The sequence below is a fragment of the Capra hircus genome, chromosome 1, assembly GCF_001704415.2.
Source record: "Capra hircus breed San Clemente chromosome 1, ASM170441v1, whole genome shotgun sequence".
Lineage (NCBI taxonomy): Eukaryota > Metazoa > Chordata > Mammalia > Artiodactyla > Bovidae > Capra > Capra hircus.
Window position 1 is genome coordinate 83,377,949 of NC_030808.1, and position 27,455 is coordinate 83,405,403.

General features: G+C 41.6%; 1 protein-coding gene across 1 annotated transcript in view; it reads left to right on the forward strand.

Annotated features, from left to right (window-relative positions):
* Nucleotides 1–27,455, forward strand: part of MCF2L2 (MCF.2 cell line derived transforming sequence-like 2) — a 280,616-nt gene that overhangs the window by 44,750 nt on the left and 208,411 nt on the right. The window contains exons 2-3 of the mRNA XM_018047459.1: nt 12,507–12,590; nt 26,581–26,695. Coding sequence (XP_017902948.1) covers nt 12,507–12,590; nt 26,581–26,695 — 199 coding nt within the window. The remainder of the gene's footprint in view (nt 1–12,506; nt 12,591–26,580; nt 26,696–27,455) is intronic.

Here is a 27,455-nt window from a genome sequence, read left to right on the forward strand (position 1 = left end):
TTTAGTTTTCTAACATTAACTCAGTTCTTACAACAACCATACTAGGTGGATGTATTATAGTTTCCCGCATTTTCAGATCAGGAAATCTAAGGCACAGGGAAGTTCACTGACTTGCTTGCGATTATTCTGCTATATGTGGCAGAGCCAGGGTTTGAACTCAGGCATTGTGTACTGAGGTAATTGCCTCTTTGCTTTATACCCTTTTGGCTTACAAAAGGTTTCCTAGGGCTTTCAGATAGTGAGGGAATGTTTAATGTCCCTCTTGCCCCTTGGGAAATGCCAACTTTTTTTCTTTTTCCTTTTTTTTTGCCACACCAGGCGGCTTGTGGGATCTTAGTTTCCTGACAACGGATTCGAACCTGTGTCCCCTGCAGTGGTAGCTCAGAATCTTAACCACAGGACCACCAGGGAAGTCCTGGGAAATGCCACTTTTATCATATACTACATCCCTATTTATATTTCAATCTAATTCTAATTTCCTTTCTGCTCGAGTTCTTCCAAGCGCATAACCAGTTCTATCAAACTTAATTCACAGTGAAAGAGAAAGAGATGACATTATATCAGTGGGGAATTTACAAGCAGTATTTCAAACCAAATCACCAATGGGTGGCAGTAATGTGGGTGTTCGAGGAAAACGTGTGGCCGCATCATTAAGATCATGGCTCAAAGAACTGAATCGTAAACTTAATTGGCTTCTGTTAAATCTGGTATACACAAATTGATTTCACATGCTATTTTAATTAAATTAGATAATGTATGTAAAGCATCATCAATGAAAAAATTAATAGTCAATCTAAGGAAGAAATGGAAATTTTTATTCAAGCTAACCTGAGATGTATAACCAGGAGACAGTCTCTCAGAGAGCTTTGAGAACTGTTCTGAAGAGATAAGAGGGGGTAAGGCTGGTGTATATATGATTTTGATGAAGGAGTACATGCAGTCAAGCCTTCATCTTGGTAGAAGGTTACTGCTATTTGCGAGGAACAGATATCTTGGTTAATGGTTTCAGTGCTTTTCTAAGTATGAGAAGATGAAAGAACCAGATGCATAAAATTTTCTCCTGGAAATATTTAAAACTGGCCTGTCTGAGGGCCAGTTCTTTCAGTTTTCCTAAAGCACAAAGAAGGTCCTCATCTTCGCCTTGAATTCCTTTCAGGGTTATTGTAGGTCAGTGGCTAATGACTTGATTCTTGTAGGATTGGATGGTGGGCAATATACTTTATTTTACAATCCCTTTCCTTTCAGTCTTAATTTCAACTAAGGCTTGGAAGGCATTTCATGACCAATTTGTCCCACAACACTAAGAATGCTCATTCTTAGGTCAGGCATGGATTTTGTTCATAGGCCACTCAACGTACTATTACTGGACTAGGCCCTCATAACAAGAGCTAAAATCCTCTGGACCCACTGTCTTACTAGTCTGTTATTGTTCCCTCTTATTGCTTTATCCTATATCTAGAGTTACACTAGTACAATCATTGATCTTATAGAAATATATACGTGGTCAATGGTTTCAAGTTGCCTAATCACACATTTGGTAATGCAAGAAAAGATAATCTTGTAAAATAGGCACAATAAAAGTAATATAACTAGTAATATTGAAAAAGCAAGAGAGTTCCAGAAAAACATTCTACTTCTGCTTTATTGACTACACTGAAGCCTTTGACTGTGTGGATCACAACAAACTGAAAAATTCTTAAAGAGATGGGAATACCAGACCACCTTACCTGTCTCCAGAGAAATCTGTATGCAGATCAAGAAGCAACAGTTAGAACTGGACATGGAACAACAGACTGGTTCCAAATAGGGAAAGGAGTTGCAAAGAGTCTGACATGACTGAGTGACTGAACTGAGAACTGAACTGAACATTAATAAGGTCATAAGTAAGTATTTAAGTTAAGAACTCCCATTAGGTGCATGCAGCCCAGTATCTGCCCAGGTGACTAATCTGTCTGTACCAGTTGCTGTCTTTAAGGGAAATGATATATTGACATTGTATACACAGAGTTCACCAAAGATGTCTGCACAGACAAGGTTACAGGATTGAGAAAGGAATGTTATTGTCTAAGGAGTTGTATATTTGGCTCCATAAAAGAAAAGTTGATCTTTATAGCTGAGTAAGTTTTTCTGCTATTGGGGAGGTCTGGTTAAGGCATAAGGAATGCCAAAAGGGAGAGAGGAGGCCAAAGGGCAGGGAAAAACTTTTACATTTAAAATTGTCATGTACAATATGAATTTTTATTTTATCAGCATGTAGCACAGTGCTCAATAGGTATAAAGTGCTCAATAAATGGTAATAATACTCACAACAGCCTTCTAGAAGGAGATATTATTATTATTCATTCCCATCTTATGGAGGGAGAACCTGAAGACTGAGGAGCTGGTCAGTGACAGAGCTGGGATGCCAGTCCAGTTTTTTTCATTCTACTTTCATAGTACCTGAATGAATAAATACACTAAGAGAGGAGGGAAGGAATGTTTAGCCAGAGCCTCAGGGCTTTTTCTTAAGCAAAAATAAAATTATTTATCCATCTATTGCTCAAGTGTATAAGGTCATAGTATTTTGATTCCTTTGTGTTAAGATGTTTTTCCCTCTTAAGAGCTTTAGGAAGATGTGAAACTGTGGAAGAATGTATGGAAGAATGCCATGTTGAATAAGCATTAGTCATATTTTTAGTTTTCTCATCTCATCACATTAGATCATATTTTATTATTGTGATCATATTTTATTATTGTGCCCAGGACACTGCTTCTCTCTTGAATCCGAGGCTGGGAGTGGTCCTAGAATGAGAAGGGTAGGTAAGCAGTAAGGAGCCCACACTGAGCAGTAGGGTGGGACTTGGTGCTTGAAGGAGAGGTTAAACAAGTGCTCATGGCAGGGTTGGCTTGTTTCCTAGGGTGCTGATCTTAGAATCAACACAGAAGGAAAGGTAAGTTTACACCATGTCGATCTAGTTTCAAAAATACTTTGAGTACATATAGATGATCATTTTTATTGAATGATAAGAGAAGCACTAGTGGAAAACTCAAATTAGAAGTTGCTTTTTTTTGTTTGTTTCTGAGGTGCATCTTTGTAAGCAACTGGGAAGAAACACGGATAGTCTAAAGTCAGATTTCAACGTGTGCTTGCTTGTCTGTTAAAGTAGCAGCATCAAGAGAGTTTGTTAGAAATGCAGAATCTCTGGGCCCACTCCAGGTCTACTAAATCAGAATCTGCATTTTAAAATGCATGTGATTTATATATCATTGTAATTTGAGAACATTGCTCTGGAGCAGTATTGATTAAAATACAGGTCTTGTCACTTTGAAACCTAGTGCTAAAACTTGAGAGCCTTAAAGTGGGGAGGGATCAAGTATTTTCACAGATTTTCTTTATTTCCTGCAGGGCTTTGAGTGCTTTTTATTTAATATACCGCAGGTGCAGAGCTAGCTGGGAGAAGGCAATGGCACCCCACTCCAGCACTCTTGCCTGGAAAATCCCATGGACGGAGGAGCCTGATGGGCTGTAGTCCATGGGGTCTCTAGGAGTCAGACACGACTGAGCGACTTCACTTTCACTTTTCACTTTCATGTGTTGGAGAAGGAAATGGCAACCCACTCCGGTGTTCTTGCCTGGAGAATCCCAGGGGCAGGGGAGCCTGGTGGGCTGCCATCTCTGGGGTCGCACAGAGTCAGACACGACTGACGCGACATAGCAGCAGCAGAGCTAGTTTGCCTCTCCTGGAGTTATGAAGGACTACAGAAAGAAAGTGAAAGTGAAAGTCGCTCAGTCGTGTCCAATTCTTTGTGACCCTATGGACTATACAGTCCACGGAATTCTCCAGGCCAGGATACTGGAGTGGGTAGCCTTTCCTTTCTCCAGGGTATCTTCCGAACCCAGGGTTTGAACCCAGGTCTCCTGCATTGTGGGTGGATTCTTTACCAGCTGAGCCACAAGGGAAGCCCCAAAATACTGGAGTGGGTAGCCTATCCCTCTCCAGCAGGTCTTCCCGACCCAGGAATTGAACTGGGTCTCCTGCATTGCAGGCAGATTCTTTGCCAACTGAGCTATCAGGGAAGCCCTGAGGGGAACATCATCTCCGTCTATTGTTGCTAAGGAAACTCTGCATAAAAACTTCCACCTTGGTGCAGTGCTTGTCTCATTCAAGGGCACAGTGTGGGATGTGTATAGTAATCAAGAATCTTAAACTTTTTTTTTTTTCGGTAATGAAAAAAAAAATAAAAGAAAAGAGATTTGGATAAGCATTCAAAAACAGAAATCCTTATACCTAATAATATCTCATCACTTCTCAAAGCAATTTTAAACCACCATCTGCAGAGCCTGGGGCAAGAGTATACAAATAGAGGCCCACAAGCCACAGTTAAATAAAATGTACTGTTTTATCTTTTTCCCTGACAAACATACCCCATAAGAATAAGATTTAAAATATGCAAAGAGGTATGGGTTTTATATGAGTAAAAATCAGAAAATAGCAAAGATAAATAAATTGAATTATTGCATACATCTGAGTGTTGTGTTGATGGGCCAGTGAAATTTGGATGAATCATAAAGAGATCTCTAATCCATAATCATTATTTTTTTCTCATCGTGTCAGCAAACACACTATTGTTATAATTGAGATTTTCACATAAGTTGAGCTCCATTGAGAGCAGAGATCTAAACTAAATGTGATCTAAATAAAATGTAATTGTGTTCAAGGAGTTTGAATTCTGAATATATTTGCATCATTAATTGGAAGGAAAAATGTGAGAATGTTGATGGTTGGTAGTGCTTGTTTCATTATGTAAGAATCTCCAGCATTCATACCATGTTGAGAGGAAGACTTTGACAAGTTAATTAATTTGTTTTTTCTCTTACCTAAGCACTTCCGCTGCTCCAGTCCTCCCAGCACTCTGAAGCGGTGTTTGTCCCTGACATCAGCAGTGGCACAGCCCACAAATCATCATAGCATTTGGATACAGTTCGCCTTTTCTTTTGAGGCTATAGACCAAGACATGTGGCGGTGTCTTCCCCTGGGGCCCCAGTGGTGTTGAGAGTAGCTCTTCAGGGTACAGTGTGCCCTACCAGTACTGAGCTCTGGATCATGAAGACAGAGGTAACTGTGTGATCTTTAACACATAGGTCTATGGGAGGGAGGGCTACAGGGCTTGGGACAGGGGACAAGGAAACTTCCTAGTGGGATGGAAATGTTTCCTATCTTGATCTTTTCCATGGTTGTGTTAATGTATGTATCAAAATTCATCAAACTGTACACTTAAGATTTGCTCATTGTACTGCATATAAATTGTACTTCAATAAAATCCTATTAACATAAAAAATAAAGGTTACAGAGTGTACTTTTCTCCATGTAAACCATAGGATCTCACACAACTCTTTTATGTATTCCTTTCTCAGATGCCTGTATCCATGTACGCACACACATACCACATGCTTTCTTCTGTCTTTTTGAAACTGGCTTCAATCTTACCATACATATGATTTTTTTGTTCTTGAAATTATATCTTAATATCTTTTTCTATGAACATGATATTCATAATTGCATCATGATTCTTCCATTTTTTTTACTTTTATAAGTAATATTCTAGTCTACATTTTTATGTGCAGAGTTTTTATTTTGTTGTTTTCTCATTCTATATATCCAGATATAGAATGAATAGGTAAAAGATTATGAAGATTTTGATGACTGTGTATTGAGGCTCTGTATTATAATGGTTAAGATGTTGGGCTTTGGAGTTTAGAATGAACTAGGTTCAAATTCTCATTCTCCTTGGCCTTGGACCAGCAAATCTAGTTCCATATTGCTTGCTGTTAGAGTTGTTTTGAGGATTAAATAAATTTAAATATATATATCAATTTATTATATATATGGGGTTTGATATGTAATCTCTGCAATAATCACTGGGTAATATATTGTGAAACTAGTTTCCAAAAGGGCACTACCAGCTGCACTCCCAAGGCCATGCAGAAGTACTAGTTTTCCAGCATAACTCCAGCACTGTATGTTGCTTTAAGGTGAAATGAGACATTCTATTGCTATTTTAATTACATTATTTCACTATTAGAAGTTGGACATTTTTTAGTGTTTTTGGTTTTTAAAATCTTCTAAATTTCTCCTTAAAAAATTCTCTCATCTGCTTTCCAAGTGCCTGTTCTTCAATGTTAACTAATGGACAAGACTTCAATACTAATTCATCTGGTTCAGGTTAAGTATTGCTATAGCACTGGACTCAGTAAAAGAAGGAAAATGATTTTGCATTCTTTCTAACCTAGCCGGTAAGGGAAGTGAGGGACTTCCCTGGTGGTCCAGAGGTTGAGAATCCATCTTCCAATACGGAGGATGTGGGTTTGATCCCTGGTCAGGGCACTAAGATCCCACATGCCCCCTGCATGCTACAGCTAATGAGGACCCAGTGCAGTCAAAAAGAAAAAGAGCGAGAGAGAAACAAGTGAAACACAGCATGATGCCATGGTGGCTTTTTGTACCAGCCTAGCAACTGATTCCTCAGAGCCTCTGGTCTGTAAGTATTTTCTCAGCAGTCAAGTCTGTTCTAGTTGCAGGGCTAGGAGGATGGAATGGCAAGAGGAGTTTCATTTTTGTGCTAGGTGCGTTCCTTTTCTGTCATTATTAACTAAAAAATGAGTTATCTGTAAAGTGTCTTGTGAGGGCTGGCTCAGAGCTAGTGCTTTCTTTAGTGTCATGAACAGTGGCTCAGTGGAGATCCTGGTCGCATTCCTAGTTCAGCTAACAGCAAATCCTTCCATCCTTTCTGCCTACCAGATTCCCTGGGCAAAGTAGACATGTAGCACGGTCTGTCAAACTAGGGTCTGCCTTCCTTCTTGGGTCAGATCATACATTTTCCCCTTATTAATTTTGTCATTCAGTCACTAAGTCGTGTCTGACTCTTTGCAGCCCCGTGAACTGCAGCGTGCCAGGCTTCTCTGTCTTCACTGTCTCCTGGAGTTTGCTCATACTCATGTCCATTGAGTCAGTGATGCCATCCAGCCATCTCATCCTCTGTTACCCACTTCTCCTCCTGCCCTCAGTCTTTCCCAGCATCAGCATCTTTTTCAGTGAGTCAGTTCTTCACATCAGGTGGCCAAAATATTGGAGTTTCAGCATCAGTCCTTCCAATGAATATTCAGGACTGATTTCCTTTAGGATTGACTGGTTGGATCTCCTTGCTGTCCAAGGGATTCTCAAGAATCTTCACCAGCACCACAGTTTGAAAGCATCAGTTCTTTGGTGCTCAGCCTTCTTTATAGTCCAAAAAGGCTTGGGCTCACATAATAGTCACATACAGTCTCACATCTGTACGTGACTATTGGAAAAGACCATAGTTTTGACTATACGGACCTTTGTTGGCAAAGTGATGTCTCTGACTTTTAATACACTCTCCAGATTTGTCATGGCTTTCCTTCCAAGGAGCAAGCATCTTTTAATTTCATGACTAGTTTATGTATTTCTGTTTTGGTTCCTTTTTCCTCAGACCATACTTGAGCCTTTTAAATCCGTGTGACCCAAGTCTCAGAACAGCAAGAACATAGGCTAAGCGTTTCATTGCCCTTTATTTCTTGCTAGTTGCAACAGTTAAACTGCATTGGGTGTTATCAGCCTGTTTCCTGCCCTCTGCCCTGAGGAGGAGGTTGCAGTCAGTAGTAAGGGTCCTGCCCCAAAGTCTGTATTGCTCTCAGACAGGGGTTGAGGGGTGGCTGGGGGGTGGTGGACAACAAAGATGTGTTGCTTGCTGCCTAAGACTGGATTCCTATGGGATGTGCTGGGGTATACTCCATCACCTCAAAGGGCTTTGTGGATACTTCCTGCATTTTTGGAACTGAGGGTCTAGGGTAGCATATAGTCACACATTTGTATATATATATAAGAGACCAAAATGGGATAAGTTTTTTTCCAGGCCTGTTTGTAACTTTGCATAGGATAGAAATTATGTCAAAATTCACTTACCACTTCCCTTTGCCTTGTGTGTGATACAAATTACCACTTTCCTTTGCCTTGTATGGGATACAAAGAGACAAACTTTAATCTACACATATCCAAAATAGCAAGCAGGAAACCTTCACACAGGACCAAGGGACTTGCAGGGTGCAGCAGGTACCACCACGTCAGTGGGTTGTCACTGGCTGTGCCCAGCTGTTCCTGGAGAAGGAAAAGCCATTTTATACATGTGGACCCTGAGGTTCAGCATGTTCTTGCCGTGGTTGCCCAGCTAGAGACTGGCAGAAACAGCCCTTAGCAGGCAGGGCTGTGTGGATCTGAGGCAGCTTCCTTCTCACTGTAGGGGGAGGTGTTCCTTTAGACCAAAGAGTTTCTGCACTCCCTTCCCTGCCCCATCTCCATGGGAGTGTGTTGCAGGGCCTGCCAGCAGCAAGGGCTGGTCTTATGCGCCTGTCCTGGTACAGAGCATGAGTGAGGCTGAACTGAGCATGGCCTGCGGGTATCAGGCATTGCTAAAGCCAGTGTCTGAGGTCACGCCTCCATGCACTCAGTCAGCACTGAGTTTGAGAAACCTTCATGCTCTGTTGCAGCAGGCCAGGTTGGGTTATGAGGTCCCTTCACGGAGACCTGGAAAGTCTTCAAGGATAACCATGCCACTCTCAGCAAAATTGGGGCCAAAGGCAAATCAGCTCATTTCTATTCTTGGAAAAACAAATCATCAACTTTAGTATTGTTCCTTTTGTAACCATAGGAGGCAGGTGAGAATATCTTTTTGGAGTGCTGGGCAATTTCCAAGATGAGAGACACCAGTCAATATCTCAGGAGTGGCAGAAGTCAGTGCTCCTTGAGGCTGAGGGGTCTAGAAACTATCATGCTTGCCCTCTTAGAGTCATGTAATCCAGGGCTGACCCAGGCTCCACACTGAAATTGTGTGACCACAAGCAAGGTCAGAATCTCTCCATTTCTTCACTTAAAAAATGACATGGGACACAGGGATCATTAGCTTAACTCAATTCTGTTGTTTCTTTCAGATCTTACCTCTTTAATCTAGAATGTTTACCAGGGGACTTCCCTGGTGGCCCAGCGGCTAAGACTGCATGTTCCCAGTGCAGGGGGCCTGGGTTCAATCCCTGGTCAGGGAACTAGATCCCATGTGCCACAACTAAGAGTTCAAATGCCACAACTAAAAGATTCCATGTGCACAACTAAGACCTGGGGCAAATAAATAAACAAATGTTAAAAATTAAAATGTTTACTTTAAAGCACACCTCAAATATTGAGGTAAAATAACAATAAATTGCATCTTACGATCTTGGTTTTTCTCTGGTTTTTCACTTTCCCTTAAATAGACTGCCTCAGGTATGGAAAAATAACAACTCAGATCACTGGGAGATTGTAATCTGAAAAACTCTTCAATTGTATAACTCCTATTTATGCTTAAACTTTCTATGCTGTTGTCCATTTGTAATTTAAATTTTATTACGGAAACAAATATATGCAAAAGAATTGTATAATGAACTGCCAAGGACCCGTCAACCAGCTTCAACAATTATCCACATTTTGTCAATCTGGTTTCATCTCCCCCCAAACCCCACCTGCCATCTCCCACTCCTTGTAGTTTTTGGCAGAAGGGAATTATGGAATATTGTCAAGCAGATCTCAGACTTCATATCTTTTTACTGTTAGAAGCTTAACTTTGTGAATCTAACAGAGAAGGCCCTTCCTGTTTTGTGAAATAGTGACTTTAGTGTTGTTACTGCATGCAGACTGATTGTAGGAGGCAACACCTGTGACTGTGATACAGGAGTCTTTGAATTTTTAGTGAATTTAGAGTGGAAAGTGTATTGGCTTTACCCTCCTCCCTCCAGAAAAAGTGGTAGAATTCACTGAAAAGCATCTTGGGGTTTCAATAGCACCACCCCTTATAAGACTTTCAGAAAGCAAATATAGGAAAGGCCTTTCCAGAGTGATGGACAGAGCTAGTGTTTATGTAGCACCTACTAGGTACATCTCCATATGCATCATCTGTAACCTACACACCAAAGCTGAGAAGTGAAAACCAAGGTGCCGGGAGCCAGCGTGAGGAATTCCACCCGTGACAAGGTCATGCGGCAGAGTTCTGATGGGCAAGGTCAAGTCAGATCTCAGGTTTTCCCCCTGGCATTTCCTGAGCATGTACCCCCCCAAAAATAAGAATCCGCCTGCTCTTCCACTCTTCTGACATTCTCTGGAAAAAGTCAATTCAGGGCTTTAGTCTTCTGCATTTGAAAGAGTGTTTCAATCCAAAAACCCCTCTGATGGCTTTCTAGCCTGCCTGCAGGACTTGTACATCTGCGCATGTGATTGTTTGAGGCCTCCCGACAGGGGGAGGCACAGGAAGCTTAAAACATCCTAGGAATGTAGGGGCTTCCGAGGAGTCAAAATCATTAGAATAGGACTGATTAAAGGTTTCATTTGTTGAGCCAATACTTGCTGCCAAATTTTCGTATCTTTTATTTTTAGATATAGTTGGTATATAGAAAAACAGGTAGTAGACCTGGTATTAGCAACATTAGATCTTTGAGTTAAGTACTTTCTTTGTTATAACCCACTGCACCTTTGTTCTACAGGAATGTAACTTTACTTAGTACTTTGAGGGTGATGCAGAGTAAAGAAAAAACACTTCTAGGGAAAAGGAGTTTTCTGGTTGATAGACAATTGTCCAGGAAGAGAGCCATAAAAATGTTAACAGGCCTCGTGGCCAGAAGATAATGGAAACCGCATGAGACGTTTTGTATATGGGAGGGTATGCAAAAAGAAAGCCTTGTTTTGTCTCAGTGAGGGTCAGGACTGCTGCCCCTGCATAACTCTGCATATTCCATTATTTCTTTATGTACAACCTGGGGTATATAAGCTAATTTTGAAAGTGGAGTTTTTGGAGTCTTGCACCGATGCTGGGCTTCCCCATGTCGTTCTTTTCTTTTTCCGGCTGAATTCCCATCTGGGGCGTGGAGGCTCACCATGTCTACTTATTTGTCCCGGCTTCTAAGATCCGTAAGAGAGAGAGCCTGAGGCGGGGCACTTTCCGATATTCAAACGGACGCCAGTGGCCTAACATAGATGGTGCAATTTCCTTGTCTGGAACTTTATTGGCTTTCCACGTATACCAAGTTATTCAGCCTCTTTTCTCCACTTAATTTTCCCACTACACTATTTCTTCCTAATCTAACCTTATATTTCTATATTAATAAATAAATAAGTTTCTCCTCCCCAACGCCGTCCATGCTTCGAATTCCCTGGATCCACCGGGGCTGGACCCCGGCACCAAGGCATTGGGAGGAGCTTCCCAAATATTACCTTCGGATTGATCAGTATTAGAAAATCACATTACCCTGTCTCCATGCCAAAACACTTGAGATAACCTATTTAGCTTCAACATACAAAGTTATTTGGTTTGTGCCTTAATCTAACCTGATGTTTACTGCTGTAAAACAGTAACTAGTTCATTTCTTGAGGTTCCCTTGGAAATAGTTAAATGAGGATAATAATGTCGTAGGCAGAGAAAGCATGAAAATGAACCTTCAATTAAAATAAATAAATTTATATTAAAAATAAATAAAGTTCAGTATGAAATAAACCTGTAGCTAAGTCATGGTGGAATTAAAGAAATCATACATTATTTTAATGGAATCTGATCAAGCTACTTAGATGGGCTTAAGTGAATGGCTGAGGTCTATTAATGGGTATGACATTATTACATGAAAGCCATTTCAATAAAGGATTAGTGTTGTTAAAAAAAAAAAGAAAGCATGAAAATGTCTTCCTCTGCCCAGGCCAGGTTAAGAGGTGCCACTCAGTCTTCACTTCTCACTAGTCCCCTTTCCCCAAATGGGTAAAAGCAGTGTTAGTGATTATAAATCACTCTTTGGGGTTAGAGGACATTTGTAAGTTTGTGCTTGAAAGATCTGAATTTTTGCTTTGGAAACCTGTAACATTTGGTTCAGTGAGGATCATCTTTATTTGTTTGCCAGTTGGAAGAGGCTCCGTGAGGTATTCTGGAAGGGAGGGGAAAAAGGAATGGAATTGACTAAGGAGAGAGGCAGAAAGGAAGGAAGTGAGGAAAAGAATAAAAATCAAAGAACCTTTGTAAGTCCCAGATTGGTTTCATGACCCAGTTTGAGATGAACTCTGGTTACTTTCACTGTTTGTATTTAAAATGTCCTACAGACCCAAAGGAGTGAGCAGACCCTAAGCACCTGCCTTGGTAATGAAACCGTCCTGGCAGGTTTGCTGTGAAGCTACTGAAGCTTAAACTTCAAGGTTTCTTCCTTGCATTGGTCCCTCCCTAAACCTTGGGAGAGGCACTAGAAATTATTCCTGTGCTCATGTGTTTAAGCATCAAACCAGATCCATCCCTGCCTGTCAGGAATTGAGTTCTCAAGAGAATAATGTGCCCATAACCATATCTCGATAACCACATCCCAAACTTCTCTAGTGGTGGAACTTCCCTTTCTTCCTTTAAATTCTCTTTATAATTTGCAGGAATTTAACCTAATTTGTATTTCATTTGTACAGATGAAATTATGCAGCAGGAAATCAGGCCCTTGGTGGCAGTGGATATAATTGAACAACTTCACAGACAATTTGCCATTCTTTCAGGTAAGGTGCAAATTCATTTGCATTTCTAGATTTCACTGGTTTGGCAGGAGGGAGCCTCACTGGGAGGGTTCAGCCTTTTGAACTTGATTAGAATTATATTAAAGTCTCAATCATCCCCGGGCTTCCCTGGTGGTAAAGTGTCTGCCTGCAATGCAGGAGACCTGGGTTCGATCCCCAGATGGGGAAGATCCCCTAGAGAAGGAAATGGCAACCCACTCTGGTCCTCTTGCTTGGAAAATTCCATAGGCCGAGGAGCCTGCTAGGCTATACAGTCCATGGGATCGCAAAGAGTCAGATTGCAAAGAGTCACACACCACTGAGCCACTTCACTTGTCAGTCATCCCCAAAGCCTCACCCAGGACTAGAATGAGCTGAGGATTGTCCAGCAGGAGGAGGGTGGGATCTCATAGGTGTTACTCCTTTTGCTGTTGGGTGAGATTTGATCTTTCCCAAGGAATACATTTCTTTGAGGTTGTAGAGAATAGAGCTGAAGTTTTTGAGGACAGAAAAAGAAACAAGTATGACATTAGCTGCCACCATGATGTTCTTCCAATATTCTCATTGAATGTTCTACCAAGATCCAACCTTAAGACAATCTTGGTTTTAAGAGTTTATGAATGTTGCTGAGGTAATTTGTTCTCTGAGAGATTTGTCTTTTATTCTTATCTCTAATGGATCTAATTTAAATACATCAATTTTCATTAAGCATTTGATTAGGAATAAAGAAAGACTAACATTAATCAACGGAGAAGGCAATGGCAACCCACTCTGTACTCTTGCCTGGGAAATCCCATGGACGGAGGAGCCTGGTAGGCTACAGTCTATGGGGTCGCAAAGAGTCAGACATGACTGAGTGGCTTCACTTTCACTTTTCACTTTCATGCACTGGAGGAGGAAATGGCAACCCACCCCAGTATTCTTGCCTGGAGAATCCCAGGAATGGGAGCCTGGTGGGCTGCTGTCTATGGGGTCGCACAGAGTTGGACACAACTGACGTGACTTAGCAGTAGCAACAACATTAATCAAAGGCTAGAAATTTCAAGAGAAGCCACCACAATTAGAAGCCCATTTATTGCAATGAAGAGTAGCCCCTGCTTACCACAAATAGTGAAAGCCTGTATGCAACCACAAAGACCCAAAACAACCAAAAATTAAAAAAAAAATTCTTTTTAATGCTAGAAATTTTCTGAGCATAGGTATAACCCTGAAAATTTGCCATTATTAGAATACTATTCTTTTTTATTCTCTTAGCCCAGGGTGACATGACTTTACTGAAACTGGAGGTACAGACCAATCCTGAATTATAGTTAAACCTTTCTTAGAAGCATGGGTTAATGAGATTAGATGTCCTCAGCACATATTACAGAGAAATAAGGTGGCAAGTCACTCTCCCTTTATATCTGTTCTGAAAAAAAAAAAAGCAACAAAGTCATCTTAGTTATATCACAGAAAGAATGTGTAGTTGGCATGAATTTTATTCTATAAAATACGATGCAAAAATCATCACATTTTTTCCCTTTCTCTAAATCTTTTTTACTTTACCCCAAACTCCTCATGGGCTTCCCAAGTGGCTCAGTGGTAAACAATCTACTTGCTAACACAGATCCAGGTTTGATCCCTGGGTTGGGAAGATCCTCTGGAGAAGGAAATGGCAACCCACTCCAGTATTCTTGCCTGGGAAATCCAATGGACAGAAGAGCCTGGCAGGCTACCTTCCATAGGGTTGCAAAGAATCAGACATGGTTTAGTGGCTAAACAACAAACTCCTATTCTCTCCTACTGAATCTGAGAGAAATTCAATTTCCAATGTTAGGATATCACTCCGCATTTCACAGTTGGTGTCCTAGTTGGGAGCATCTTATAAAACGCAGAACATTCTAGGGAATTCTCTGCTCTCCCCCCCACATTGGTCATTGTTTAGATAGTTACTGAAAACTCCATAAATATAGGGTTCTCATTTTTAAATGAGGTGATGCAAAGAGCTGATGGTGATGCTGGGGAAGATTGAGGACCAGAGGAAAAGGGGGCAACAGAAGATGAGATGGTTGGATGGCATCACCAACTCAGTGGACATGAATTTGAGCAAGCTGCAGGCGATGGTAAAGGAGAGAGAAGCCTGGCATGCTGCAGTCCATGGGGTTGCAAAGAGTTGGACATTACTGAGCAACCAAACAACCACATTTTAAAAATTTCTTCCTGTATTGCTAATGCTTAGAACAGAGGCTAGAACATAATATCTGCTGAGGCTGAAATGACCTAAGTCCTCCTGGTCTGTTCTGTGAGGCTGGTGGACTCCATTCTCCCCACATCCCCAGTCTAGGCACCACTGTCTTGACCCTGGTAGCAGTGCCTGGCCAGCCTCCTGTAGGTGCAGTGTCATAACCTCCTGCAGTGAGCCTAGGATGGTGCACAACAGAAGGCAGCATGGGGACAGGCTCTGGATTTCTGGCAACTGCTGCTATGGCCCCGTGTTACAGAAGGCCCAAGGCCAACATGCATCAAGGTCTGGAATGGACGATGGGGTGGGCAGGGTAGATTCCTATAGTCTTACACCAAAACTGTAATGCCTCAACTCAGTTCATAATTCTAGCATATAAAATTACACAATGATTCATCTGGGAAAGGAATCCAGTGGCTGATTGATACACTTAAATATCCAAAGTTATTGCTTTTGAGTAACATTGAGGCATTTTTTTCTATGTTTATTTCTTAGAGGCAGTTTAGGGAAAATTGTAAACTGTACCAGACAGCTCTAGATATGGTTAGATTCTGCTACTGACTGGCTGTATCATGTTGGGTAATTTATTTGTCTAAGCTTCACTTTCCTCACTTTGTGTAGTGAATAGGATCATCATAATTTTGAGGATTAAAGCATAATGTATGAAAAATGCTTAATATTGCAACTGCTAATTAAATGTTTGTTCTTTTTTCCTGATATATTTTAGTCTCTCAAAAGTGTTTATTTCTATATTACCAAACATGTTTTCAGTATGACTGTTTTTATAAGGGACCAAAACCATACAGTGATAGTGTATATAATACCACAATTAAGTCAGAAGTAGAGATAACTGTCACTCTTTAATGTAGAACATAGAACTGAAAACTCACACTGGCCCAAGAGGATACCTCTGCTTTAGGAGAGGCACTTTGACTGGACAAAGGTAATCCTTTCATTTCTGAGCTTGTCAACTTGTTGCCTCACAGTTGCCCTTTCTTTGAGAGAGAAGCATGGATTAGCTGTGATAGAATTTGCCACACTACAAATCAAGAAAAATATCAGCAGCCATGGGGTTCTCTGAGTCAGCAGGTATTTTTTGGAATTAGCAGGCCTGCTTCTCATCTTTAACTTCCCTACTTACCTGACAGAGGCAGCAAATGTCAGCAACGGGGCTGTTGTGGGTGCCTGGGTAGCTGTGGTTGTAAAATAGGAATCTCCTCAGTTAGGCTTTTTCCATGGCAGCCAAGCCCTGGCCTCTGCTCTGAGTCACAGCACTTTTCCTGATTCAGATAAGCAGAGTGAAGATGTCCCAGCTGCGGACTTATCTACAGATTCCACTGAGATCTAGAGAGAGCCAGTGCCCCCATCAACCAGGGATGCTGTGAAGGACGGGATGGAGCCTTTTTCTCAGTGAGGCCACAGGTGCCTGGCCTACTGTGCTGTGTGAGTATGCTCCTCTGGCTCGTTGAAGAGTAGGGCTCATTGCATGATGCCTCACCCAGATTTGTGGCCAGATGGTTTGAAGTGTCTGGATGGTGATACCAACAGGGCCATCAGCAGGAATTGGATAGTAGACAGGGCTAGGGTATCTGGTGGCTCTGACCATGGAAGAAAACTTTCATGTACCCCAATGAACTTGGGATATTCTAAGTTCAGGCACTTAGCTAGGAATCAAGAAAATATAAACAGGTTAGTGTGATGAAGACACTAGCCTTTGAACTCAGACAATCTAGGTTCATATTCCAACACAATTAGTAGGTTGCTCTGAGCAGGGTTTCTCATCTGCAAAGTGGGTTGTTTTAAGGATAGCGCTTAGCATAGTATTTGGCTACAATAAAACGTAGACTATAGGATATGTTTGTTTTCAAACTTTTGGGTTGACCAGATGGAAAAATCCAAATGAACTTTTTGGCCAACTCAATGCATAATAGGCCTGGAGGTAAGTCTTGACCCTAAGATGGCTGCTACAGCTCCAGACATCAAGTCTGTATCCAAAACAGGAAGAAGGAAAAGAAGCAATGCTGCCTTCTGTTCCTTTTGCCAAGAAAGCAATAACTTTCCTAGAGCTCTTGGTAGCCTTCTGCTTTTGTTTCATTCCAGAATTGTGTCATATAGCCACTTACAATAAGAATTTTAATCCCTTTAAAAATAATAGCAGGAAGCATCTGGTTCAAGAGTAGAAGGATGTGCACTCATCTCCTCCTGGGAGAGCACCAAAATTGCAATTAGCTATTGAACAACCATCAACAGGAGGATGGTGGAACAACAACAACAAAAAGATGCCCCACATCTAAAGACAAAGAAGCTGAACCAAGATGGTAGGAAGGGTGCAATCATGATAAAATCAAATCCCATACCTGCCAGGTGAGTGACCCACAATCAGGAGAACAATAATACCAGAGAAATTCTCCCACTCTTGTGAAAGTTCTGAGCCTCATGTCAGGCTTCCCAGTCTATAGATCCAGCAAAGGTACCGAGAATCCCCAGGGAATATGACTTTGAAGGCCAGTGGAATTTAATTATAGAACTTCCACAGGACTACGGGGAACAGAGACTCCAGTCTTGGAGGGCACAAACAAAATCTTCACACCAAGACCCAGGGGAAAGGAACAGTGATCATACAGGAGACTGAACCAAAACTACCTGCTAGTGATGGAGGGTCTCTTGTGGACATGTGGGTCAGCAGTGGCTCTTTGTGGAGATGGGCATTGGCAGCAGCAGTCCTGGAAGGGGCCACTTGGCATAAGACCTCTTGGAGATCGCCATTAAGCCCATAGACCCCAGGACTGGATCGCCTCAGGCAGAGCAACTAATAGAGAGTGAGTACGATCCCAGCCATCAGCAGGTCATTGGATTAAAGTTTTGCTGAGCATGGCCCTGCCCACCAGAGTAAGACCCAGTTTTTCTCATCACCAGTCCTTCCCATCAGGAAGCTTAGACAAGCCTCTTAACCTCATCCACCAGAGGCAGACAGAAGAAGCAAGAAGAACCACAGTCCCGCAACATGCGTGAGCACTAAGTTGCTTCAGTCGTGTCCACATCTGCAACCCTATGGACTGTAGACTGCCAGGCTCCTCTGTCCATGAAATTCTCCAGCAAGAATACTGGAGTGGGTTGCCGTGTGCTCCTCCAGGAGATCTTCCTGAGCTAGGGGTCAAAACCATGTCTCTTGCATTCAAGGCAGTCTCTTGCATTGCAGGCAGATTCTTTACCACTGAGCCATCAGGGAAGCCTCAAGAGCAGCTAGAACCTAAACCACATCATGGAAAATTAACCAAGATGAGAAAGCAGAGGGTTTTGTCCCAGATAAAGGGACAAGATAAGACCCCAGAAAAATAACCATGTGAAGTGGAGATAGGCAACCTTCCAGAAAAAGAATTCAGAATAATGATAGTGAAGATGATCCAGGATCTCAGGAAAACAATGAACAACACACTAGAAGGAATAGGTAGCAGAGTAACTTAGGCAGAAGAACGGATAAGTGACCTGGAGGACAGAATGGTGGAAATCACCACCACAGAACAGAATATAGAAAACAGAATGAATAAAAGTAAGACAGCCTAAGAGACCTCTGGGACAACATTAAATGCACCAACATTCACGTGATAGGAGGCCCAGAAGGAGTAGAGAGAGAGAAAGGACCCAAGAAAATATTTGAAGAAATAATAGGATAAACTTCCCTAACATGGGAAAGGAAATAGTCAACCAAGTCCAGGAAGCACAGAGAGTCCCATGCAGGATAAACCCAAGGAGGAACACACCAAGACATATTGTAATCAAAATGATGAAAATTAAAGACAAAGATAAAATATTAAAAGCAACAAGGGAAAAATGACAACATACAAGGAAACTCCCATAAAGTTATCAGCTGATTTCTCAACAGAAACTCTACAAGCCAGAAGGGAATGGTGTGATACATTTAAAGTGATGAAAGGGAAGAATCTACAACCAAGAATACTCTACCTAGCAAGACTTTCATTCAGATTTGAGGGAAAAATCAAAAACTTTCTAGACAATCAAAGTTAAGAGACTTCAGTACCACCAAACCAGCTTTACAACAAATGCTAAAGGAACTTCTCTAGGGAGGAAACACAAGAGAAGGAAAAGACATACACAAAATAAACTGCAAACAATTAAGAAAATGACAATAGGATTATACGTGTGTGCATTCATGTGAGTTGCTTCAGTTGTGTCCAACTCTTTGTGACCCTTTGAACTGAACCCTGCCACACTCCTCTGTCCATGGGGTTCTCCGGGCAAGAATACTGGAATGGGTTGCTGTGTCCTCCTCCAGGGGATCTCCCCAAACCAGAGCTCGAACTCGGGTCTGTTATGTCTACCTGCATTGGCAAGCAGGTTCTTTACCACTAGTGCCTCCTGGTAAGCCCAGTAGGATCATGTGTGTGCTTAGCTGCTCAGTCATGTCTGACTCTTTGTGACCCCATGGACTGTGGTCCACCATGCTTCACTATCAATGGGATTCTCCAGGCAAGAATCCTGGAAGGGATTGCCATGCCCTCCTCCAGGGTATCTTCCCATCCCAGGGATAGAACCCAGGTTTCCTGCATTGCAGGTGAATTCTTTACCATCTGAGCCACCAGGGAAGCCCAGCAGAATCATATTCATCTATAATTACCTTAACTGTAAATGGATTAAATGCACCAACCAAAAGACATAGACTGGCTGGGCAGATGAGAACATGTGTATGTATGCATTTCCACTTACACATCACTCTAATTAACCCCTGAAATTGTATGTATTTGTTTTATATTATTAGGTTAATCATGTTTCCATTATGGCCTGCGATTGTAATTATCTTTTATTTTTTGTCTGGTTATTGATTGTGAAAACTGATAAACATCTTTTGCTATTGTGAAAAAAAATAATAGCAGGAGGAAACAGTATTTGAAGGGCTTACACACTTAAATAATGTGTTTCTTAGGTTAGGCCAATGTGAGTTAGAACAGATCCCCAGTGCCCTGATTCATGATTTATTTATTTATCAGTTTCTGGGGGGAGAAGGGAAGAGAAAGGGAAAATAGTTACTGAGAGGCAAATAGCAGTAACCATTTCACTGTCTCTCCCACTGTTGCTCTTCACCATCTTCCTATGGGATTTCTCAAAGTTCCAAATTCTCCTCTAAACCCAGACCCTGAAGGGAATGGTCTTATGTAGGCCAAGTACCGCTAGTATTTTCTGCAATAAAATTAGTCCTCTTTATGTACCAAAACGATACCAGAGGACTAAAGTTTATTTTATTGTCACCATTGTACTTAGTTCCTAGGAGTCTGGTTTTATTTACCTTCCTTAAATGGGCTTCTTTGCTGCAGTCTTTCTTCCTTCTGCATTTCCACGCTCCCTCACAAGATGGCACTGACTGCCTTGTAGTGGATGGAGGCCTAGTTTTGTTTCCTTGGTGCTTCTGCCTCTAAGACTAACAGACTAAAGGTTAATAGCATGTGGTATCCCCAGTTAACCCCCTGACTTTCTGGTGTTTGTTCTCAGTGTTAACCATGATATAAGAAAACTCTACCCATCTTTCTCTAGTTAGGCATGAATACCTTTAATTTAATGCTGTAAAGAGCAATATTGCATAGGAACCTTGAATGTCAGGTGCATGAATCAAGGCAAATTGGAAGTGGTCAAACAAGAGATGGCAAGAGTTAACGTCGATATTCTAGGAATCAGTGAACTAAAATGGACTGGAATGGGTGAATTTAACTCAGATGGCCATTATATCTACTACTGCGGGCAGGAATCCCTCAGAAGAAATGGAGTAGCCATCATGGTCAGCAAAACAGTCCGAAATGCAGTACTTGGATACAATCTCAAAAACGACAGAATGATCTCTGTTCGTTCGTCTCCAAGGCAACCATTCAATATCACGGTAATCCAAGTCTATGCCCCAACCAGTAACACTGAAGAAGTTGAAGCTGAATGGTTCTATGAAGACCTACAAGACCTTTTAGAACTAACACCCAAAAAAGATGTCCTTTTCATTATAGGGGACTGGAATGCAAAAGTAGGAAGCCAAGAAACACCTGGAGTAACAGGCAAATTTAGCCTTGGAATGCAGAATGAAGCAGGGCAAAGACTAATAGAGTTTTGCCAAGAAAATGCACTGGTCATAGCAAACACCCTCTTCCAACAACACAAGAGAAGACTCTACACATGGACATCATCAGATGGTCAACACCAAAATCAGATTGATTATATTCTATGCAGCCAAAGATGGAGAAGCTCTATACAGTCAACAAAAACAAGACCAGGAGCTGACGGTGGCTCAGATCATGAAATCCTTATTACCAAATTCAGACTCAAATTGAAGAAAGTAGGGGAAACCGCTAGACCATTCAGGTATGACCTAAATCAAATCCCTTATGATTATACAGTGGAAGTGAGAAATAGATTTAAGGGCCTAGATCTGATAGATAGAGTGCCTGATGAACTATGGAATGAGGTTCGTGACATTGTATAGGAGACAGGGATCAAGACCATCCCCGTGGGAAAGAAATGCAAAAAAGCAAAATGGCTGTCTGGGGAGGCCTTACAAATAGCTGTGAAACGAAGAGAAGCAAAAAGCAAAGGAGAAAAGGAAAGATATAAGCATCTGAATGCAGAGTTCCAAAGAATAACAAGAAGAGATAAGAAAGCCTTCTTCAGCGATCAGTGCAAAGAAATAGAGGAAAACAACAGAATGGGAAAGACTAGAGATCTCTTCAAGAAAATCAGAGATACCAAGGGAACATTGCATGCAAAGATGGGCTCAATAAAGGACAGAGATGGTATGGACCTAACAGAAGCAGAAGATATTAAGAAGCGGTGGCAAGAATACACAGAAGAACTGTACAAAAAAGATCTTCACAACCCAGATAATCACAATTGTGTGATCACTCATCTAGAGCCAGACATCCTGGAATGTGAAGTCAAGTGGGCCTTAGAAAGCATCACTATGAACAAAGCTAGTGGAGGTGATGGAATTCCAGTTGAGCTATTTCAAATCCTGAAAGATGATGCTGTGAAAGTGCTGCACTCAATATGCCAGCAAATTTGGAAAACTCAGCAGTGGCCGCAGGACTGGAAAAGGTCAGTTTTCCTTCCAATCCCGAAGAAAGGCAATGCCAAAGAATGCTCAAACTACCTCACAACTGCACTCATCTCACATGCTAGTAAAGTAATGCTCAAAATTCTCCAAGCCAGGCTTCAGCAATACGTGAATTGTGAACTTCCTGATGTTCAAGCTGGTTTTTGAATAGGCAGAGGAACCAGAGATCAAATTGCCAGCATCCACTGGATCATGGAAAAAGCAAGAGAGTTCCAGAAAAACATCTATTTCTGCTTTATTGACTATGCCAAAACCTTTGACTGTGTGGATCACAATAAACTGAGGAAAATTCTGAAAGAGATGGGAATAGCAGACCACCTAACCTGCCTCTTGAGAAATCTGTATGCAGGTCAGGAAGCAACAGTTAGAACTGGACATGGAACAACAGACTGGTTCCAAATAGGAAAAGGAGTACATCAAGGCTGTATATTGTCACCCTGCTTATTTAACTTATATGCAGAGTACATCATGAGAAACGCTGGACTGGAAGAAACACAAGCTGGAATCAAGATTACTGGGAGAAATATCAATAACCTCAGATATGCAGATGACACCACCCTTATGGCAGAAAGTGAAGAGGAACTAAAAAGCCTCTTGATGAAAGTAAAAGAGGAGAGTGAAAAAGTTGGCTTAAAGCTCAACATTCAGAAAACGAAGATCATGGCATCTGGTCCCATCACTTCGTGGGAAATAGATGAGGAAACAGTGGAAACAGTGTCAGAGTTTATTTTTGGGGGCTCCAAAATCACTGCAGATGGTGACTGCAGCCATGAAATTAAAAGACGCTTACTTCTTGGAAGAAAAGTTATGCCCAAACTAGATAGTATATTCAAAAGCAGAGATATGACTTTGCCGACTAAGCTCTGTCTAGTCAAGGCTATGGTTTTTCCAGTGGTCATGTATGGATGTGAGAGTTGGACTGTGAAGAAGGCTGAGCACTGAATTGATGCTTTTGAACTGTGGTGTTGGAGAAGACTCTTGAGAGTGCCTTGGACTGCAAGGGGATCCAACCAGTCCATTCTGAAGGAGATCAACCCTGGGATTTCTTTGGAAGGAATCATGCTAAAGCTGAAACTCCAGTACTTTGGCCACCTGATGCGAAGAGTTGACTCATTGGAAAAGACTCTGATGCTGGGAGGGATTAGGGGCAGGAGGAGAAGGGGACGACAGAGGATGAGATGGCTGGATGGCATCACTGACTCGATGGACATTAGTCTGAGTTAACTTGGGAGTTGGTGATGGACAGGGAGGCCTGGCGTGCTGCAATTCATGGGGTCGCAAAGAGTCGGGCACGACTGAGCGACTGAACTGAACTGAACCTTTAATTTTAGTTAATGAAAAGATTAAATCACGGAAAGGTATATCCTTATGAATATTTTACAGTGTTTTGGTTCCTTGAAATCACAATGAGTATAGTGTTAAAATACATTCTAAATTTAGCCTTACTCAACATGTAACTTCTCTTAATTCACATTTCTCGCAAACCCCTCTGATTGTGAAACTAGAAAGAAGAATATATTTTAGTTGAAAGCTAATAGCATCCTCATCTAGATTGTTTTCAGTCAATGTAGCAAGGTAGCTCAATCTCCTTGTCAAACACCTAATCTTCAGGGTTTTTTTTTTTTTTTTTTGAGTGTACAGGATTAATCAAGAGGCATTTCCTGGAGATGACTGGTCGTTGAGACAAATATCACAGAGTGATTGGTCTCTGGGAGCACAAGACTCACGTTAACAAAACGTACAAGAGACTTGTGTAGAAAAACCACAATGCTGACTTATTCTTTCCATGATAGAAACACTCACGTTTGCTAGGTAGCACTTTCTCTCCCATGAAACAAACATACATGGGATATCATAGTGTAATTGGAAGAATCCAGGTGTGGATTGAGAGCAGCAGAGTGGGTTGGATGATCTTAATGGCACTGCCATTAGATAGGCTGGCAACATGACCTGGATTCTCCACAGAGCAGGCCAGGAGTCTCTCTCCTTAGGAGAGGTGTCTGCCTTTGCTTCTTTCAGTCTCCCTTTCCTGTAATTTCTTCATTGATTCCACACCCTCAGTAATCATACAGTCCTCGTTAAACCACACCATGCACTGATGACTCTTGCGTTAGATATACAAAATAGGTGCAGTCATTTGTAATTGGCTTCACTTGTGAGCTCCATTCCACTGGAAGTAGCCTCCCTCCATGGGCACAGCATGGAAGGTGCTCCCAGCATTTCGGCTCATGTCCCTCTGCCTGGGGCACAAGTGCTCCAAGTTCCTTAGTCCTTAGTGCCTTAGCAGCTCAGTCAGTTTTTCACAGTCCTTTTTGGCCAAAAGCAATACCTGACAGGTTAAACAACTTAAGTCTATATGTCCTGACAACTTAGTAGCTATTTGAAAAAAACAGATACACATAGTTGAAAGAAAAAGTCAGATTTAACTTTCATTTTTAGAGAACCACAGTGATCTCAAACCTTGGAATCAGTCTGGATATCACCACTTGCATTTCCTATTTCACACTGATTTTCATATTACACTTGCTTTTAACACCAGCAGCCACCAAACCCTCAGTTCTCCAAAGATGTAATGCCATTCGAAAGAATACTGCACAATTTAATGTTGAAATTCCAAACTACCGCAAGCTAGTAGGAAGTGTGGCATCTGACAGATGCCAACTAATGCTGTTTTCCCCCTAAATTTAAAATACTCATGGCACTTTTGTGAGGTCACTGTGTATCCCTGTTTGGGAATCATGGGGCTGGAACATAGTCTTGTGGGTACATCTAGCTGCAAAGAGATTGGGAAATATAATCTATCTAGTCTAGTGGCATCTGCTTTAATAAATAAAATATTTAAATACTTATTTTATGCTTTTGTTCTCACAGGGATGTCTTATATCTGTTTATGAGTTATCCAAGGGCAGCTGCCTTGCAAGAATGTGCTTAACAATGGGTGCTTAGTCACTCAGTCCTGTCCAACTCTTTGTGACCTCATGGACTGTAGCCTACCAGGCTCCTCTGTCCATGTGGGGATTCTCCAGGCAAGAACACTGGAGTGGGTTGCCATTCCCTCTTCAGTGGATCTTCCCAACCCAGGCATTGAACCCTGGTCTCCTGAATTGCTGGCAGATTTTTTACCATCTGAGTCACCAGGGAAGCCTTGTCTTGCAAGAATATAACCATAATAAAGGTTACCATTTATGGAGCACTTATATATAATAAATAGTCTGCTAAAGTGCTTTTCATATATGTTCTCACTTAATCCTTACAATACCTTTTGAGGAAGGTATAGGTAATATTCCTATTACACAGATACATATTTGCATATAAAAGGAAAGAAAGAAAAGTCGCTCAGTCGTGTCCGACTCTTTGCGACCCCATGAACACCAGGCTCCTCCGTCCATGGGATTTTCTAGGCAAGAGTACTGGAGTGGGTTGTCATTTCCTTCTCCAGGGAACTTCCTGACCCAGGGATCGAACCCAGGTCTCCCACATTGTAGACAGACGCTTTACCGTCTGAGCCACCAGGGAAGATACATATTTTGCATGTAAAAGGAAACTTCTGTTTAATTAACTATCTTGCATAAAATCACATAGAAATTAAGAGGTAAAGAAGAACTTGAATAAAGTTGTCTGATTTTAGAGCCAACTCTTTCTCTTTTTCTCTTTTTTGATCACACTGCACAACATGTAGGATCTTAGTTCTCTGAATAGGGATTAAACCTGTGCCCCCTGCAGTAGAAGCATGGAATCCTAACCACTGGACTGCCAGGGAAGTCCCTAGAGCCAACTCTCTTAACCTCCATACACTTTTACATTTGATATTTGCTGAAGGAAAGTTATGGCCAATGTAGACAGCATATTAAAAAGGTCAACAAAGGTCTGTCTAGTCAAGGCTATGGTTTTTCCAGTAGTCATGTATGGATGTGAGAGTTGGACTACAAAGAAAGCTGAGCAGTGAAGAACTGATGCTTTTGAACTGTGGTGTTGGAGAAGACTCTTGAGAGTCCCTTGGACTGCAAGGAGATCCAACCAGTCCATCCTAAAGAAGATCAGTCCTGGATGTTTATTGGAAGGACTGATGTTGAAGCTGAAACTCCAATACTTTGGCTACATGATGCAAATACCTGACTCATTTGAAAAGACCCTGATGATGGGAAAGATTGAAGGTGGGAGGAGAAGGGGACAACAGAGGATGAGATGGTTGGATGGCATCACTGACTCAATGGACATGAGTTTGGGTAAATTCTGGGAGTTGGTGATGGACAGGGAGGTCTGGCGTGCTGTGGCTCATGGAGTTGCAAAGAGTTGGACACAACTGAGAGACTGAACTGAACTGAACTACATAAATGAAGAGCAATATTATGTATTTGTGTTGGCATTATTTACTATTCTGCCTATACGAAAATAAATCAGTGTTGTCTTTTATATAGTAACTATCTTCAAAGGATTAAAAAAATTGAATTCTCACAACACCCCTGAACAAGCTTGGAGAGGCTTGTTTGAAATAATTCAGTGTCAACTTTCCCACTTCCTGCTCTAAAATAATACAGACAAAAAAGGGGGAGACCAATGCACATCTCAAGGTGATATTAGCCTGAGTCCTTTACTTGCAGAGGTAAACATTTTGAAAACATTTGAAAACATTTTGTTAACATCTTGACTACCCATTTTTGTTGCAGGAGGCCGAGGGAAAGATGGTGCCCCCATCATCACTTTTCCAGAGTTTGTGGGGTTCAAGCACATCCCAGATGAAGACTTCCTGAATGTCATGACCTACCTAACTAGTGTCCCCAGGTGAGCTGAACACAGTACTCTGCTGCCTTCCTTGTCACTGGGTTTATCCTGAATTTCCCATGTGGTAGTACTGGGCTGGGATGGGATCTTCCATAAGCCCAGCTCACACTGCTGTGTTATGGCCAATTTCACTTATCCATCAGTCAAAACAAGGGATGTGGAAAGAGACTAGAAAACAAAGTTACATGAACATCAGTTTTATTATGGTGTGTACTTATGAAGTGCTTAATAAACATTGTTAAGTGAATGAAAAATTGATTAGCTAATGCTGAGTTTGTTCCTTCAGGTTCATTGCTGTAGATTAAGGTGATCCTGGTTTCCTGGGGCCTGTTGTCTAAGACACCTGGCTGCTGCTCAGGAGGCTCAAGCCAAGTTAGGAGTCACTTCATTTATTTCTCCTAAATAAGGAATTTAAGGGTAGATTTTATAACTATCATTGTCAGATGGAGAAGTCACAGAGCAAGGAAACTAAAAGTCCAGAAATTAAAACTGTGCCTATAGCTGAGATCGAAACAGAGATATTTTGGGGCATCTGCTACTTCTACCCTCTTGGGCCTAGGTCTCACATATTTATGCCACTAAGTCAATAAATAGCCAGGTCTCCTAGGGATGGAATGTGGGACAGAGTTCATATTGGTGACAAATATTTCACAGACAGAGGTGGAGCTGACTGTGGAGTCCAAACTCCCTGGGGAGCAGACTTAGCCCATAAAGGCCTTACCCTCCATGGTTCTGTGTTGCTTATGATACTGTCTGTTAC